Genomic DNA, 18,389 nt, shown 5'->3' on the forward strand with positions numbered 1-18,389 from the left:
GTCTTTAAGGGGACATCTATCTGGCTTGTGATTTCCCAGTAGCCTGAGAATAGTTAAAGAAAAGACAAAGATGACTGACTTTGGTATAAGACGATAAATTAAGAGTAAAACGTGGATGCCCATGATGCAAATATTGACCATTTTTATCTTGTTCTCCTTTCAGATTTTTGAAGGGAATAGCAATACCAAAGGGCATATGAAGAACTTTTTCAACCCACCTATTATTTCCAGATTTATCCGAATCATTCCTAAAACATGGAACCAAAGTATTGCACTTCGCCTGGAACTCTTCGGCTGTGACATTTATTAGAATTAAATACAAAAGAAAAAAAAAGGAAAAGAGAATAAACACTGAAGAAACTCCTTCAGGCTTAAGTTATTTAGAGCAGGCAATATAGTACTGGTATTTTAAATGTTAACAAACTTTCTGCTATTTTTTCTAGTTGAGAATAAAGTTTATATGAGATGCTTTTATAATGTTCCTTTACCGCTGCCATCGAGACAGCGGCTATTATTTTTTTCACTGATTTGGTTATAAATGGGAAAATATTAAGACCCGGCAAGACTATGACTGTCTTTCACTCTGATTAAAGATATTATATAATGTAATAGTTAGATAATGAAATGTGATTCACTCTGGCTCTTTTAAATCCTGTAGACATTAGTGAAAGAGATATTGCTTTTGGAAACTTTTCATGAACCCAGAAAACCTTTATTTCTTTATTTTTCTTTTAAAAGCAAACTGTAATCTGTAAACAATGGAAACAAAAATAGTTGAGTTTTTTTTAATACTAGGGAAAAATATCTTGTTGTAATTAAGCAAGAACTTAAAATAGCCAGGGTTGGGCTGGCTGGGTGGGCAAAAGTGCTTGCTGCCAAAACAAAACAACAGCAAACACAAAACAAAACAAAACAAAGCAAAACAAAACAAAACAAAACAAAACAAACAACCCTGGACAACCTGAGTCCCAGTCCCAAAACCCACGGTGAAAGGAGAGAACATATTCCAGAAAGCGGCCCTCTGACTTCTGCATGCAGCTGTGGCACATGCGTGCCCCCACGCCCGTGTACAAGCTAACCGTAAATAAAATATTTTTAAAGCCTGTCTTTCGATGTTATCTCGAGTGTTCTGACTCTCCATGAGGAAAGAAACAATTGAGCATGCTTCTCACATTCCAGTTGGACTTGTGAATCTCTCTTGTTTGGGGCAGATAGCACATATCGACATCCTAGTGTACCAGCCATCAGATATTTAAAAAAAAGTCAATGATAACCTTGGGAGAACTGGTCATGTGCCTTGGCTGGATCGAAAAGCTGGCATGGTGTGGTATATTTCAAAACATGAGTTCACCTAAGGGAAGGCACTTAACTGTAAAGGAGACTATGGGGCTGTTGGCTCAAAGCTTCTAACAGTTCCTGTTAGAACTGCTCCAGGCGAGTGGGTAAAAAGTCTTTCTGTGTCTTTCTTTCTGCCTCTCCTCACTCAGCAGCTTCTCCTGTCAGCATGCTTTTCTCTGAAAACTTGGAATTTCTTGGTGCTGTATCACTTGCCAGTCTGTGGAACCTTTCAACATCCATAAAGTCATTTGGGATGGATGCTTTACACACACAAGATAGTCATTCAAATAGGGTTGAAACCATCAGGTTTTGTGAAGTAAACCACCCCAGTGCTTAAGCAAGAATTGTGCAAAATATACCCGCGGTGATAAGAAAGATGGCGTTAATTAATAATTTTACAGTGTGTACGTATATCAAAACATGCTTATATACCATATATATATGTATATATATGTATATATGTATATATATATGTATGTGTGTATATATATATATTATATATATATATATATTATATATATATATATAATATATATATATATTATATATATATATATATATATATATATATATATGTGGAGAGGTTGTGGCTTGGGAGTCCTTTCTACCTCTTGATGTTGTCTCAGCTCCAGTCCTCACTACCTGACTTCTACATGTGGTTTTCCAGCTCAGGGTCTCCAGTGATGGTTCAGGTGTCTCTAGGCAAATGCTCAAATGCTAGGATGGAATGACTCATTCTTTTTAAAGTCTAGGCTCACAGCAAAGGCAGAGTCTCATTTCTGCCACATTCTGTTGGTTGAAGGGAGAGGAGAATAGGGGAGGCAAGATTCACTGTAGGAGAAAATTATATGTGATGTGCACACAGAACCACTGTTGACTGGGAGTTTCTAAATTGCCACTTACTTAATGCATCTTCCTGAGAACCTTGCAAATATGTGTGAGAGCTTTCAACACCCACTGAGTAGTGACTTTCTAGAGGTGTTTATGTTTCCATCGCTACTTACGTCTCGTGATTCATGCTACTATCCTATCAAATTTTCTCTAAGATTTTCACTGTGTTAACAGCAACTGAGAATCTGACGTTTAAGAAAAACATCTCTGCCATTTCTAAGTCTGGTCTTATGGATACACAGTTGGAATACAAAGGGCTTAGGGCTTAGGTTACTACTCAGCCATTATCCTCTTAACACCTTTAATTTAAGGATAAGAATCTAATATTTTAATTTTTTAATAAGTCACACAATCTATAAAGCTAGTCCTTGGCATCTTTTCTATAGAATTAGGTGGGTTTCCATGTCTCCCTCTCCCTCCACCCCCCCTGCCTCTTTTCTCTATGTCTCACTCTTTTCTCTATGTTCCCTGTCTCCCTTGGAACTCAGTAGATCAGGCTGGTCACCCAATCTGGTTATCTTATCTATGAGACAAATAAGACTCCAAGGGAAAAGTGAATCAGAACTCTTACTTTGTTAGTGTCAGGGCTAAAACCAGACAAGCAGACAATCATAGAATAGCATGGAAATTAAATGAGTGTAGGCCACACCCCCTAGAGAGGTAGATATGAGTGTTAAATTAATAACTCATAATTGATCTGAAGAAAAAAGTATCAAAAATGTTTGGGCTATAAGTGACTTCGAAGCAAAACATAGTTCCACATTTCGTCCCTTCCTTTGAGGTTGTTAAGCTGAAAATACAGCTTCGGCTACCTGGTCTCTCCTCCCCTGATGTAAAACAATGCCCTGTTTGTTATCTCATAACTGGTTCCTATGGAAAGAAGTTGAGTGACTCATAGAAGAATTGGGGTTTGCAAAGAGAAACCAACAATTAAAATTCTAAACATTATTAGTCATTCTAATTGAAAGCTGATAAGAATAATTGAGCATAACCCATATATGAAAAGTGCTCAGTAAATGTGAAATCACTTTTTCTGAGGGATTTCAAGTTCTGTAGAAATACCATGCTACTTTTTATAATAAAATTGAACAAGGATCATTTTTCGTGATAAGGACCAGTATAACAACCTCAAGGGGAACTGTTTGCCATATGTGAAAAGGCCTGGCTGACAGATAAGATGACCATGGGGCACAGCTGGACAGTAGCAAGACCTTAACGTACTTACATAAAGGCCTTGTCTCTAGTCATCATTTAAATCACCTTCAAGTCATTTGCACTTTTATTATTATACTTTAAGGAAATGATAATTATTGGTTCTCCAGCCATTTGGTGACAGTAAACAGAAGACTGCATTCTGTGAAGTGTGGCGTCCCTGATTCTTCAGGTGTGCTTTCTAATCTAAGTAACTATCAATAGAGGCCAGGGGCCTTGGAGAGAATAATGGGGAATATGTAATTGTATAAAATCATCTTCCTTAGTCTAACTTCCTTCCTGCTATTTGAGAAAAGATTACCGTTCTATTTCGGCAATAGAATATCTTAATATTTCACACTCAGCCCCCTTACATCCTATCCACAACCTCTGATAGGGACATCAGCACCCAAGCACCCAAGCATTGTGAGCTTATATATATATATGTAAACCCACCATTCTTTTTCTAGGACACACTAACCATTTCTGAGGATCGATTTTTCTGAAAATGAATATAACATACATAGTCTTTCAACTCTGTAAGGAATATTTGTTATGAACAATCTCAAGAAAAGATACCCCAAAGGGTAGTTCTGGCAGCACCTTTAGTACTCAGAAACTTGTTTGAAATTCTCTAGCTTTTGTGTGGTATTTGCAATGAAACTCTAGGCCTTGTGCATGCCGGGCAAGCACTCTGCACTCAGGTCTACACTCAGCCATGCAGATGTCTAATTCCCAAGGCCTCGTTTTGCTAATTACACATTATTTTCCTCATAATGCTTTGCAGCACGCTGTTGTATTCCCAGCACAGATTCTAGATCAACAGCTTCTCCCAGATTGAAATCAGACCATAACCCAGATGTTGAAATACAAATATAAACTCGCTCCCCAAACACAGTGTTTGCTCTGGAGAAGTTATCATTCAACAAAATTAAAGCTTTGAGAAATAAGCCAGGTTTACCTTTAACCATCTCTCCCACCCTCTTTCCTAACATCCAATTCCCTTACACTTAACTCTCTCAGCACTTGCCAGGTAAACCCAAACCCTGCTTTCATTTTGAGAGACCCTCTTTTGAAATACTTTTCCTCCACAAGGTTCCATCTACAGCTAAGGAGCTAATGGTAATTAAAGTCTGCCTGGAGAGGAAATGAATGTTTTTTAAGGGTGTGGCCCTCGGTAGACAGAACATGCTTCAGTGGACCTCCACACACCCAAGAGTGTGTAGCCAGCGCAAGGAATTGGACTGGAAAGGGTTTTCAAAGATGAGAACTCCAAGTTAGATTCATATTAAATGAGGCGTAGATCTGAAGGAGTAAGGGGAGAGGGTAAATATAGTAAGACAATGTATGAAATGCTCGAAGAATTAATAACCTTAAAAAACACAGAAAAACAAATTAAATATAGAATTGTGGCTAAGATTGTAGTATTCCACTATCAAACTCAACCATAATTTAGTTTCAACAGATCAATATACCCCACCATGTTAAATTACTGTCAGTCATTTATTTTTTTTTTAAACATTTTTGTGACTCATTCTACCAAAACACATTTTGCCCCTGGTGTTTAGTCCGTAAAGTGCCGGCCTACTTAAAGCTTTCCTGATGAGAATCTGCAGGATTTTCGATCTAAAGTAATGTGGCTGTGGAGAGCTGTTCAATTACACCAGTGGTTCTTGCGTCTTCTATCAGTTGTGAGGAGAGTACTTTACTTTCCACTCTACCTCAGTGGCCAGTTCCCATGAGCAAGCCTAAACCTCGTGTCCTTGGCACAGGCCCAAGGGATGTTAAATCCAGCTGGCCAGAAACTTGTGAAGCATCTCAGCTCTGAAACGCCACCCACCTTCGGATCTCTTCATAATCCCGGAAAAACTTCACACTTCCGGGAGCACGACTTCCTTCCGCAAACACTATTTCCGCTTCCTGGCTTTACTTCCTCTATGATTCACTGATGCTTCTTGAATCCTTTGGACAGCTCTAGTCTGTCGGAACGACTTTTATCTGCCTTAACTCCTCCTAGAAGAAGGAGGTGAAGCTCCACTTTTTTTCACCAATACCAAACTTTGCATCTCAATTCCAGCTCTGAGACTGCTCACAACTCAGAGGACTATTTCAAAAATATTTGGATCTCCCAGAGATAGCAGTATCCTTCTGTATATTTGTCAAAGCTATTGAACTATACACCTAAACTTGACTGACTTTTTTTTTACTATTGAAAATTATACTTTAAAAAGTTGTTACATTTTCTTTTCAAAAAGAAAAAAAAAACCCATCTGAATTGCCTCTGCCCCCCTCCCTCTCCTTATGAATACACAACAGCATCTACAATAAACAGAATAAAAGGAAGATGTGAAAACTCACCTCATACCTGCTGTCTGCACAAATATTTAACCACCGAGCAAAGGTTTTTCATGTTTGTTTGTTTTGCCTGCATGTATGCGTGTGCACCACATTCCAGGTCCCATGTAGATCCTTCTATGTGTTTCCAAGCATGAAGAACTGCCCTAGAATTCTGGAAGATACTGAGAGAAGACAAGTTTAGAAATCTGTAATGGGGTGCTGGACAGATGGATCCTCAGCTAAGAACACTGACTGCTCTTCCAGAGGTCCTGAGTTCAATTCCCAGTAACCACATGGTGGCTCACAACCATCTGTAATGGATCTGATGTCCTCTTCTCTTGTGTCTTAAGAGAGTGACAGTGTACTCATATACATTTAAATACATACATACATACATACATACATACATACATAATGAAATGCATTACCAGAAAATGTATGAATGGAGATAAGAGATTTTCATATTCTAACACAAAAATGGGCTATTTCAACCCATGGATACATAAAAGACTCTAAAGTTGGATTCAGCTAAAACTGTTTACACTAAAATAAAATAACTAGGGGCTGGAGAGATGGCTCAGAGGTTAAGAGCACTGACTGCTCTTCCTGAGTTCAATGCCCAGCAACCATATATTGGCTTACAACCACCTATAATGGGGATCTGATGTCCTCTTTTTCTGTGCCTGAACAGCTACAGTGTACTCACAAACATGAAATAAATTAATAAATCTTAAAAAGTGTAGACTAATTAGGGTGACTATGAACACAATGTTTCATTCATATGTTAGTGTGACAGGATAAATGTACAATTGATTGGCAAAAGGTATTAATGAAGACTGAAGCCAAACCATGAGGACCTGGAAGCCTGTCTGCCAACATACTTATTAGATAAAACACCAGAGGAAACACAGGAAAAGGTAATAAACACAGTCTGTTCTTAATTTTGCATGCCTGTGTGTGCACGCGCACACACACACACACACCACACAGTAGCTGAAGGCATGGTAGTACACACCTGTATTCCCAGGTGGATGGTGGTTTTGAGGCCAGCTTGAACTATACACCAAAACCTTCTCTCAATAAAAATAATAATAATGGTTAATAATTACATAACATTAACAACAATAACCACAACTAGCGAAATAGGAATTCGTGCATATAAAGGCTACAGATTACTTAGCTAGCAAACTGTGGCAAAGGCATACACACATGACCTGAGGAATCATGTCCCATAATACTTAAATGTTTCACTTTTGAAGATATCCTCTATTGAAACTCTAGTCAATGTTTCTCATCCTCAGAATCAGGGCCCAAGAAATACACAAAGGGAATTTTTCAGGTCTAGGAATCATTATTCAGATGGAGATTCAGGAGCCCTTACCTTCTCATCTCTCTGAGAGGACTTTACAGAAAAACAATCAATTCACAGAAGCCACACGAAGAACTCATAACTGGGAGGAGAAAATAATAGAGTGTGCTGGTGTGTTTGGTGCGCTCATATTCTGTTAGAGAGAAAGAGAGTGACAGAGTGGGATCTTAATTGACCTAGCATGTTTCTGGTGTTGGGACTGTCAAAGCACTTGGAAGATCCGTTCCTTCAGTCAATTAGTGCCACAATGACTATCTGATGGGAAAAATCAACACACCCTTGTTTGGGTTCTTTGTAGATTTCTTGTGACTCACTTGCATGTGACTGTGAATGTGTTTAGAGATTATCATGAAAGCTTTCTCACATCGACATAGAAAATAGGACTTAACACATTTTCTTACAAAGAACAGGAACAGAAAGAAGAAAAGAAAGAAAGAAAGGAAGAGAGAAAGAAAGAAGCAGAATCTAAATTATTTCTTCCACACCTGGCTTGACAAGATCATCCTGTCAGGACTGACCTCATCTGAAACCTGTTTTATCTGGAAGTCTGCCTAATGTGAAGTCTCATGAGGAGGCTGCCTCAGCTGAGTCAAGGATGCTGTATCCAAGCCTGCCATTTTGCAAGTGACTGGCTGTCCCACACTCTGGGAACTTCCAAAGGACACACCCTGAATTTTAGGCACATAAGTGCTAATTTTTAGAGAAAACCAAGCAGTAGGCCTATCATAGCCCATGAAATGTTGGCAATTTGGCCTTCCCTTCATTAAACTACCTCTCAAAACTGCTACCAGTATACCCCATCCCTCCCCCCTCTCCTTTTCCATGGTGTTGGGAACATATACACATATATATGTGAGAAGCAGTTGTGTTGGAAAGAATGGGAATACAAGTAGCATCTGAGGCCAGCCAATGTGTCAGAATTGGTCATCACACCACCATGTCATTGATGTTGAGATGATGTAGTCCTTTTCCAAGACTCAGCAGATTCCTGCAACCAGGGTACAGTATCCCAGCTCAATCAGTAGTGGGGAACTTCACAACTGGGAGGACTTGCAAAGGTCATCTATCACAACTCTCATGTTGGAGTCACTTTTCCAAAGACACGTAACCTCTTCACCAAATTTGTGCTGGATGTCAGTGGATATAAATAAGAGATCTGGTTTTGGAGGGGGGTCATAGGTATATAAGGGGTAAGAGACAAGTGTTCTAATAAAATATGATAAATATAATAACAGTGAATTCCAAAGTAGAGAATAGAGCAAGTGGCCAAGGGGAGCCAGGGAGGAACTGATGTCACAGCCCCTCATCTACTTAATAAATACACATTGGATACACGAGCTTGTGCCTAAGCACCATTCTAGACCAGCAACCAAAGCAGAGCTGCTGCTTTTAGGGGGTTCTTATTTTAGTGTTCTCTGGAGGAATATGAAAAGCGAGCATGCATGTAACAAAGGACATGGAGCTGAGCGATAAGGGAGAAGACGATGAATAGAATAGAAAGACAGAACATGACTGGGGTGGGTTTGTGCACTACTTCAAATAGGATAAAGTGGTAATAAAATAACAAGGCACAGGGGCTGGAAACATGACTCATATACCTATGAACCCCCCCCCACAAGACCAGATCTCTTATTTATATTCACTGACACCCAGCACAAACTTAGTGAAGAGGCTACGTGTCTTTGGAAAAGTGACTGTCTTGCAACCCCAGTTCCTTCAACATGAGAGTTGCGATAGATGATTTTTGCAAGTACATGTCGGACCCTCCTGGACTCCCTCAGTGTTTGCCCCCTACTGAGCCTTGCTGCCGCCTGTGGAAACTTTCCTTTTTAAGAAAAGAACATCTTGGCCCTTGCTGTTTGACCGATGGGTCAGTTCCTGTTTTTATCCTGAGAATGTAAACTTATTTTTCCATTGTGCTTCTGGGGGTTTTCCACCTGGTGGACTTGGTGAATATACACTGTGAACCTCAGTAAAGCTTTGGCATTCTCGTAGCATGAATGACCCGAGTCTGTGTCTTCTGTTAAATCCCCCAGGCCTATGCCTGGTTTTCAGGATCAAGTAAAGTTCTCACCATCAAGTAAAGAGCAATGGCAGCTTATCTAAAGGACCTGAGCTCAGTTCCCAGCACCCACATGGTGGCAAAACCCATCTATATGCAGGCAAAACACCCATACACATAAAATAAAAAAGATAACAATAAAATAGTAAGTTATAAACTATGTATTCTTGTTTAGACATCAAAGTATGGAAGAAGTTAGGCAGAGTCAGAGTGGAACATGGGAAGGGTCCCACAAAGTATATACTGGGCATGCCCAGAGTACTTTCCCACAACTCCTTGTAGGTGTGGCAATGCCTCTCCTGCTTGGTAACACATTCCCAGCCCACACAGTCTGAGCTGCAGATTAATAGGCAGCTCTTTTGTTGGGGTGCAACATGATACAACTCAGCATGTAAGATGATGTCTTGTTGAGTGCGTGCAAAATTCTGGGTCAAGAATTCAAGAAAATGGGTGGAGACTCACTTGGTTGCTGAGTAAGCTTTTTTCCTACACAGTATCTAGCTCATGATTATTGCCCAGACAAAACTTGGGTTTGTTTGTGAAAGGTCTTATAGCTTTACAGGCGTTTCAGGGGCACAGCCTACAGTGGGACGTAGGTGACTGATGCATGTCTGATTTCTCATATGACTTCTCTGCACCCTATCTTAATACGAAACTAAGCATGATCCCTTCACCAACAGGTTCTCAGAAAACACACCGAAGGAATAGATGTGATCTGGAAGACTGATTCTTTGTCTTCCCAGCTATAAAGTGAGAGGGAAAGTCTGTGGTTTTAGCTATCATACTTGTAGAACTGTAGTCAAGAATCCAGTATTTAGTGAATGCATTTGAAGGTGTTTCACCGTGTCGTTTTCTTGAACTGCATTGCGATTATAGAACCATTTTCCCTCCGTATGCATGAAGAATTGGTCCCAAGACTCACGGGTACAAAACCTTTCATATGGTTCATTATGCTGCTTATAGATGACCTAGGCACACCCTCTCATAGACTTTAAGTCACCTCTGGAATATTTATAACACCCAATACAGCGTAATGCTATGTAGACAGTTGTTATCCTGTGGTTTAGGGAAAATGAAGGCAGTTTGTACACAATCAATATAGACATGATTTTCATGTCTATTTAAAACCCATGACTAGATGAAACCATGGGTTCAGAACCCATGCAGAGGAAAAGCAGACTGCATATTTGAAAGTAAAGAGATACAGCTTGTGAGAGAGAACATAAGGAGCCGTGTGGTGTACGGCAGCATGACAAGCATCTGTGTGGACAAGCACACACTCTGTTGTGTTTGTTTCTGCCTCTCTTGGTGAGCCTGGTAAATCAATTTCACATTTCTTGGCTTCCAGTTTAACAAACTTTTCAAAATGATCAGCTTATAATTATATATATATATACATATATATAACTGAATTCTACTATTTATGTTGTAAAATACATTCTAAACTGAGCTAGAATTTTTTCCCAATTTTTATCACAGCTCATTTCCTTTCTCTGCTTCTTCTATCTTCCTCTGGAAGCAACACAACGGTCAATCCAATCTCAGCTCTTTCTGTTTTAACATCGTCCCATGGTCTAGGGAATGTGGCTTATTCCCCAGTACTGTGATCAAACATTCAATAAATAAAAAACAAACAAACAAAATAACCCCTCTGTGTGGCACAGAGTATTCCTCTCTAGCCTGCAGTAGACCAAGTGTTAAAAAAAAGTTTGACTTGCTCTCACTCTAGGTCACAGCTGCCCTCAAGGTTTGCCATGAGTCACGTAGAAAGCATTGGAATCAAGATTGGCAGAGGACCATTCATCCTCTCAGGTTCATTAAGCTCCTTCGACCTGGTAGTCCCTGTGCCAGATAAACATGAGATACCAAGATGTGGTTTCTGGTGTCGGTTCAGCTGTTTATTCAGTAAAATCAAATGGGATCATATTTTCATTCTCCTTTGTCATCTCTTATAGCAGTGCATTTTCTTTCTTAGTCAAGGTCTTCCCCGTGTCACCTACAGTAGTCATGAGGTCTTCTGCATTGTGTGTGTGGACCTTAATGTTACTTTTATTTCTGTAATTTGTTGTTACCTGTCTCATAAGATTGCTTCAAATTTGCAGGGGATATGTCTCAGTGGTGGAGTGCTTGTCTACCGTATACCAGGCTCTGGATTCAAGTTCCTGGAGTATGACCAAAAGAGTGCTTCACACGTAAATAAATATTCAACACACCTAGTCATCAGGGAAATGCAAAGCAAAACAACCCTGAGATGCCACCTCACACCAGTCAGAATGGCCAAGATCAAAAACTCAGATGACAGCAGATGCTGGTGAGGATGTGGAGAAAGAGGGACACTCCTCCATTGTTGGAAGGATTGCAAGCTGGTATAACCATTCTGAAAATCAGTCTGGAGGTTCCTCAGAAAATTGGAAATAGTTCTACCTGAGGACCCAGCTATATCACTCCTGGGCATACACCCAAAAGATGCTGCAACATATAACAAGGACACATGCTCCATTATGTTCATACCAGCCTTATTTATAATAGCCAGAAGCTGGAAAGAACCCAGATGATCTTCAACAGAGGAATGGATACAGAAAATGTGGTACATCTACACAGTGGAGTACTACGCAGCTATCAAAAACAATGACTTCATGAAATTCACAGGCAAATGGATGGGACTAGAAAATAGCATCCTAAGTGAGGTAACCCAGTCACAAAGGAACACACATGGTGTGTACTCACTGATAAGTGGATATTAGCAAAAAAGAAGTTAGGAATACCCACAATACAACTCAGAGACCATAGGAAACCTAAGAAGAAAGAAGATCACACCAAAGTGTGGATGCTACAGTACTACTCAGTAGGGGGAGAAGAATAACCTCTGGGAAGTAGAAGGAGAGAGGGATCTGATCTGGGAGGGAGAGAGTAGGGGGAGGGACAAAGGGGAGCAGTTCAGATGAGAGGAGATGGGGAAGAAGTACAGAGGGTCAGGAATTTGAAGTAGATGTGTAGCAGTCAGGGAGGGGCACAGGGGGTAGTCCCAGATGCCAGGGACCTGTGAGGTTCCCAGGACCTAACAGGGAGCATTTTAGCCAAAATACCCAACAAATGGGATATAGAACCTGTAGAGACCATGTCCAGTGGATAGGCATGGCCCCCAGTTGAGGGATGGGGCCACCCACCCACCTCAAAATATTAATCCAAACAACAATGCCCACCAACCAGAGCTTCCAGGGACTAAGCCACTACCCAAAGACTATACATGGACTGACCCTGGACTCTGACCTCATAGGTAGCAATGAATAGCCTAGTAAGAGCACCAGTGGAAGGGGAAGCCCTTGGTCCTGCCAAGACTGAACCCCTAGTGTACAGGATTGTTGGGGGGAGGGCGGTAATGAGGGGAGGATGGGGAAGGGAACACCCATAGGGAAGGGGAGGGGGAGGGGTTGGGGGAAGTTGGCCCAGAAACTGGGAAAGGGAATAACAATTGAAATGTAAATAAGAAATACCCAAGTTAATAAAGATGAAAAAATATTAATCCAGAATTCTTCCTATCAAAAGGAAATGCAGGGACAAAGAGTGGAGTAGAAACTGAAGGAAAGGCCATCCAGAGACTGCCCCACCTAGGGATCCATCCCATCTGCTGACACCAAACTCAGACACAATCGCTGATGCCAAAAAGTGCTTGCTGACAGGAGCTCAGGATAGCTGTCCCCTGAGAGACTCTGCCAGAGCATGGCAAATACAGATGTGGATGCGAACAGCCAAACATTGGACTGAGTGCGGGGACCCCAATGGGGAAGTTAGGGCAAGGACTAGGAGTTGAAGGGGTTTGCAACCTCATAGGAAGAACAATAATATCAACCAACCAGACTCCCCCAAAGCTCCCAGGGACTAAACCACCAACCAAAGAGTACACAGGGGGTTGGGAGTTACCCATGGCTCCAACTGGATATGTAGCAGAGGATGGCATTATCTGGCATCAATAGGAGGAGAAGTCCTTGGTCCTGTGAAGGTTCAATGCCCCAGTGTTGTGGAATGCCAGGGCAGTGAGGTGGGAGAGGGTGGGTGGGTGGGTGTGTGGGAGGGGGAGCATCCTCATAGAAGCAGAGGGAGGGGAAAGGGGAACTGGGAAATGTAAGTACATAAACTATCCAATAAAAAATGAGAGAGAGAGAGAGAGAGAGAGAGAGAGAGAGAGAGAGAGAGAGAGAGAGCGAGCGAGCGCCCGGGGTCATGTGTGTGTGTGTGTGTGTGTGTTGTGTGTTGTGTGTTGTGTGTATGTGTACACATGTGTATATATCTTTATATGTGTGTATAGGTACATGTGAAGGCTAAAGTTTTGTAGTCTTTTCTTTTACTTTTTGTACGGACCTGTGATTGGCCTAGACCTTGCCAAGTTTGCTAAGTTAGGTGAGGGGGGAGGGGATAGGGGACTTGTGGAGGGAAAGCTGGAAAGGGGGATAGCATCTGAAATGTAAATAAATAAAATAACCAATAAAAAAGAGTGCTTTGAACATGACTAGACAGTTTTTTCTGTGTTGTTTATTAAATTATCATTATTTTCATATAATTGAACAAAATGAATAAATTCTCATAGACATAAAGATCAATTTACAAGTTCCCTGTTCTGTTTTCATCTTTGTATCTGTTTGCTCTGTCAATGTTGTAAAATTGATTTGATTCCAAAGCTTTTATATTCTGTCTTGATATTTGATGAGGCTGAACCCTATTAGTTCTCTTCCTTTGTATAATTTTACTGACTATTCTTGGGCATTTTATTGTGTTCTATAAACTTTGAGGTACTTTTGGATTCTTAATTGAATATTTCTTGGATCCCTGCTGGAATTTTATTAATGTTATAAATTGACTTTAGGGAAAAGAACAATTTACTTATACAGATATGGTGTATCCGACAATTTGTTGAGAGACCTTGTTTTATTATTTCTGAAATTACTTATAATTTGGCAAAAAAATCCATAAAAATCAGTTTAATGTATAGTTGAAAGATGTTTTCAATGAAGATGAAAAATAAATATTTATAAAATGTAGAGGGATCTTAAAAATAATGAGGATAGAAAAACCAAAAGAAAAATGGGCAGATGCCATGAGTATTATAGAAGGGTACATCCACGTAGCTATGGACACACAGAAAGATGATATCATTATTTTGTAATACTGGGTATCTAATTTAGAGTCTCTCACATGCTAGAAAAGCAACCTCCTAGCTCCATTTTCAAATCTGCATACCAATATTTCTCAACTTTTCATCTGCTGTCTCATCTTCAGTAGGAAACCTGGACTAGGTAACTGTTGTAAGGACTGCCTTGGAGACTGTAGAGTATTTAGCAGACTCCCTGGCTTTGCTAAGTAGGAGTTAGGAGCACCGACCCTTTAATCATGACAATACACACCTATCTACAGAGAATGACAAACGTCTCCTGTGGGGCAAAACCATTGCGCTCTGAGAACCACTGTTTCCCACCTACAAGAGAAACTAAAAACCAGATCCCTCTTGTCCTTCAACATTCTCTGCCTGTGTTCCTGCCAGCAAGGGAAGAATTTGGAAGTAATCTCAGGGGTGGGTGGGGAGAAATGGGAGGGCTGAGAGGACTGTAATGGGAGGAGGCAAAGTACAGGGTGTTGAAAAAGGTTCAAAATACATTGTAGGAAGTTCTCAAAGAATTCTTAAAACGATTACAAAAAAATCTACTTTTCAACATATATTCCTACATATGAGTGAGAAAAGAATCTCTTGATATCCTATGTATCCAAACTTCATGGGAGAACATAGTATGCAGAATATATAAAAAGCTCTTATTAATTTAACAGGAAAAGAAAGCAATTTAAGGGACAAAGAACCTGACTGGACATTTCTCCAATAAAGATAGACAGAGAGCCACTGCATGCATGAAAATATGCTCGACACGATCAGTTTCTAGGAAGGTTAAAAAGCCAAACTCGTGAGATACCACATCGCACTTACTAGGTAGGCTACCCCTCAGAAAGCACATCAGGATGAGGATGTAGAAAAATCGGAAACTTTGTATACTGCTTGAATAAAGCAAAACGGTACAAACTGTTCTATGGGAAACAGTTTGGCAGTTCCTCAGTCAAAACAGAATTCCCAAGTGATGCAGCAATCCCTCTCCTTGGAAACATACATTCAAACACTTACACACAAACTTTTATCATCCACAACAGCCAAAAAGTGTAAACACACCAGACCCCCATTAACTGACGAATGTATAAATGCGGCTCAGGGTTCAGTAATAATACAGAAAGTGTGCACTTACATTACAGTATAATTGAAATATAAAGTCCTTATGCTAAGTGAAAGAAGCCAGAGGTGAAAGGTCACATGTATGAAACTTTCATGTAGATACAGTCCTAGACAGAAAGGGTACATTAGTTATTTCCAGGCACCAGGTAAGGGATCAGTGGGGGCTAATAGCTTCTTAAGTGTGAATTTGCTTAATAGGGTTGAGAACGTCTCTCTTTTTAAAAATGGTTTTATTTATTATTTATTTATTTGTCGTAAGTACACTGTAGCTGTCTTCAGACACACCAGAAGAGGGCATCAGATCTCATTACAGATGGTTGTGAGCCACCATGCGGTTGCTGGGATTTGAACTCAGGACCTCTGGAAGAGCAGTCAGTGCTCTAACCACTGAGCCATCCCTCCAGCCCGAGACCATCTCTTATTGCTAGGAAGGAGTGATGCTTCCACAGTATTGGGAATGTACTAAGCCACTGAGCTGTCTGTTCCAACATTGCTTATTTTGCACTGTGTGACTATTTCCTCAATTTAAAAATTTATATTCTGACCATACTGTCCAAATATGTCTACTTTCATCTCATTTCAGAAGCCAGATGGGGTTGGGCGTGGTTAATACATGGATGAGAGCATACATACATACATACATACATACATACATACATACATAAATACGTACAAACATATCAGTTCTACAATAGTTTCCTATTGTTGCACGTTCACAAAATTTACCATCTGAAAACAATTACAACAGCTTAGCTTACAGTTGAGTATAACCAGATGGGCTTAGGTATGTAGGATCTCTGTATGGGGTTTCATAGGCCAAATCCGAGACGTTGTCCAGACTTTTCTCTGGAGTCTCTGAGGAAGACTCCACTCCAAGCTCTGAGGTGCCGTGTGGTGGTGGTAGCAGTAGTTTTTTTTTTGTTTGTTTGTTTTTTTGGTTTTTTTTTTTTGTTGTTGTTCTTTTTTTCCGGAGCTGGGGACCGAACCCAGGGCCTTGCGCTTCCTAGGCAAGTGCTCTACCACTGAGCTAAATCCCCAACCCCGGTAGCAGTAGTTTTGTGAGGCGGGCTCTCACTATGTTCACTGTCCTGGAACTGCCCACGTTACTCATGTTAGCTGTAAAGCTTACCACGTGCTGGATTACAGGTGTGTGCTACTATTAAGATATTTAGAAGAATTCAGCTCCACGTCATCGTAGGACGAGGTCCCAGCTTCCTTGCTGTCAGCCAGGAGCCACACTCCTCTGTCACAGACTGCTCTCATGTCTTCTTGGTTCATAGACAGCAAATAAACCTTCACCCTTCAAATAAATCTGGGTTCTTTTTTCTGCTACCATGGAAAGAAAACCCTCTGTTTACAAAGGGCCTCTGTGACTAGGCTAGCTAGATAATTTCATTTTTGTTATAAAATGTTGCAAATCACAGGAGTGTTAGCTCATAAAACCCACAAGCTTTCATGCTATATGCAAACGGATAGAGATTAGATAAGGACAAGGGTCACTTTGGATAATTGGTAAAATTCTGCTTATTTATGACCTCTTTCAGAAAAGTAAGAAGTAATTTTCTACCCAATTCAGAAAAAAATGTTTATATCCAGACAACACAAAGAAGAGTGGAAACTTCAATTCGATCTATAACAAGGCGATGTATAGAGTCCATAGGTTTCCAAGCCTCAACAACAACAACAACAACAAAAACAGAAAGTTGATTTTTGAAGATCGACATCTCAATGTGATGGCTTGTTGGTCCATTTATTTTTCTTTCTTTCTTTCTTTTTCTCTACTAAAACACTACGTGTCCATGCAAGGCAGCCAAGAGAACTGCCCCAGTTTTCTCTTTATTGTTGTGATGAGAAACTGATATTATGGTGGGAATTTAAGTGACAATATGTTTAACAGACCAGACTTGCTCAAACTTTTTGGTCTAGGAGCTCTTGTTATTGAGGGGGCTTTTGATTTTGGTGGCTTAGAACTATTGATATGATCATGATAGTAAATTGAACCTAGAAAATTTTAAACATACCACACAGGCACACATTCTCTTAGCCTACAAACTGATCTCATCACAGGTTATATAGCCTCTGGAGGGTAAAAGGAATAAAGTCTCGCTAGGCCATCCCTTCAAAAGACTCTGAAAGATGTCAACACCACACCTTGCAGTTTTGCAAATTGATCCACACACCACACATTTTGTATATTCACTCATGCAACTTGTTTCTGCTGATATTAGGACAGAGTCAGTCTGTGAGTCTAGCAAAAAGTCATATAGAGAGTGATGATAAAGCTCTGGGGAATTCTGTCAGGTTTTTGCCCTTGAAAAACTTCCAACAATAAACTGCACGTTTGAGCTGATGAGATGGCTCAGTGGTTAAGAGATCTGATTGCTCTTCCAGAGGTCCTGAGTTCAAATCCCAGCAACCACATGGTGGCTCACAACCATCTACAACGAGATCTGATGCCCTCTTCTGTTGTGTCTGAAGACAACTACAGAGTACTTACATATAACAAATAAATAAATCTTAAAAAGAAAGGAAGGAAGGAAGGGAGGAAGGAAGGAAGGAAGGAAGGAAAGGGAAGGGAAGGAAAGGAAGGAAGGAAGGAAGGGAGGGAGGAAGGAAGGGAAGGGAAGGAAAGGAAGGAAGGAAGGAAGGAAGGAAGGGAAAGAAAGGAAGAAAGGAAGGAAGGGAAGGGAAGGAAGGAAGGGAAGGAAAGGAAGGAAGGAAGGGAAGGAAGGGAAGGGAAGGGAAGGAAGGAAGGGAAGGAAAGGAAGGAAGGGAAGGAAGGGAAGGGAAGGAAGGAAGGAAAGGGAAGGGAAGGAAAGGAAGGAAGGAAGGAAGGAAGGGAAGGGAAGGGAAGGGAAGGGAAGGGAAGGAAAGGAAGGAAGGAAAGAAGGAAGGAAGGGAAGGAAAGGAAGAAAGGGAAGGAAAGGAAGGAA

At 40.5% G+C, this 18,389-nt stretch overlaps 1 protein-coding gene across 1 annotated transcript in view; it reads left to right on the forward strand.

The window, feature by feature from the left end:
* Positions 1–1,107, forward strand: part of F5 (coagulation factor V) — a 69,591-nt gene extending 68,484 nt beyond the window's left edge. The window contains exon 25 of the mRNA NM_001419051.1: positions 164–1,107. Within this exon, the coding sequence (NP_001405980.1) occupies positions 164–310 (147 nt within the window). The 3' untranslated portion in view covers positions 311–1,107. The remainder of the gene's footprint in view (positions 1–163) is intronic.
* The last annotated feature ends 17,282 nt before the right edge of the window (positions 1,108–18,389 follow it).

The sequence above is a fragment of the Rattus norvegicus genome, chromosome 13, assembly GCF_036323735.1.
Source record: "Rattus norvegicus strain BN/NHsdMcwi chromosome 13, GRCr8, whole genome shotgun sequence".
NCBI lineage: Eukaryota > Metazoa > Chordata > Mammalia > Rodentia > Muridae > Rattus > Rattus norvegicus.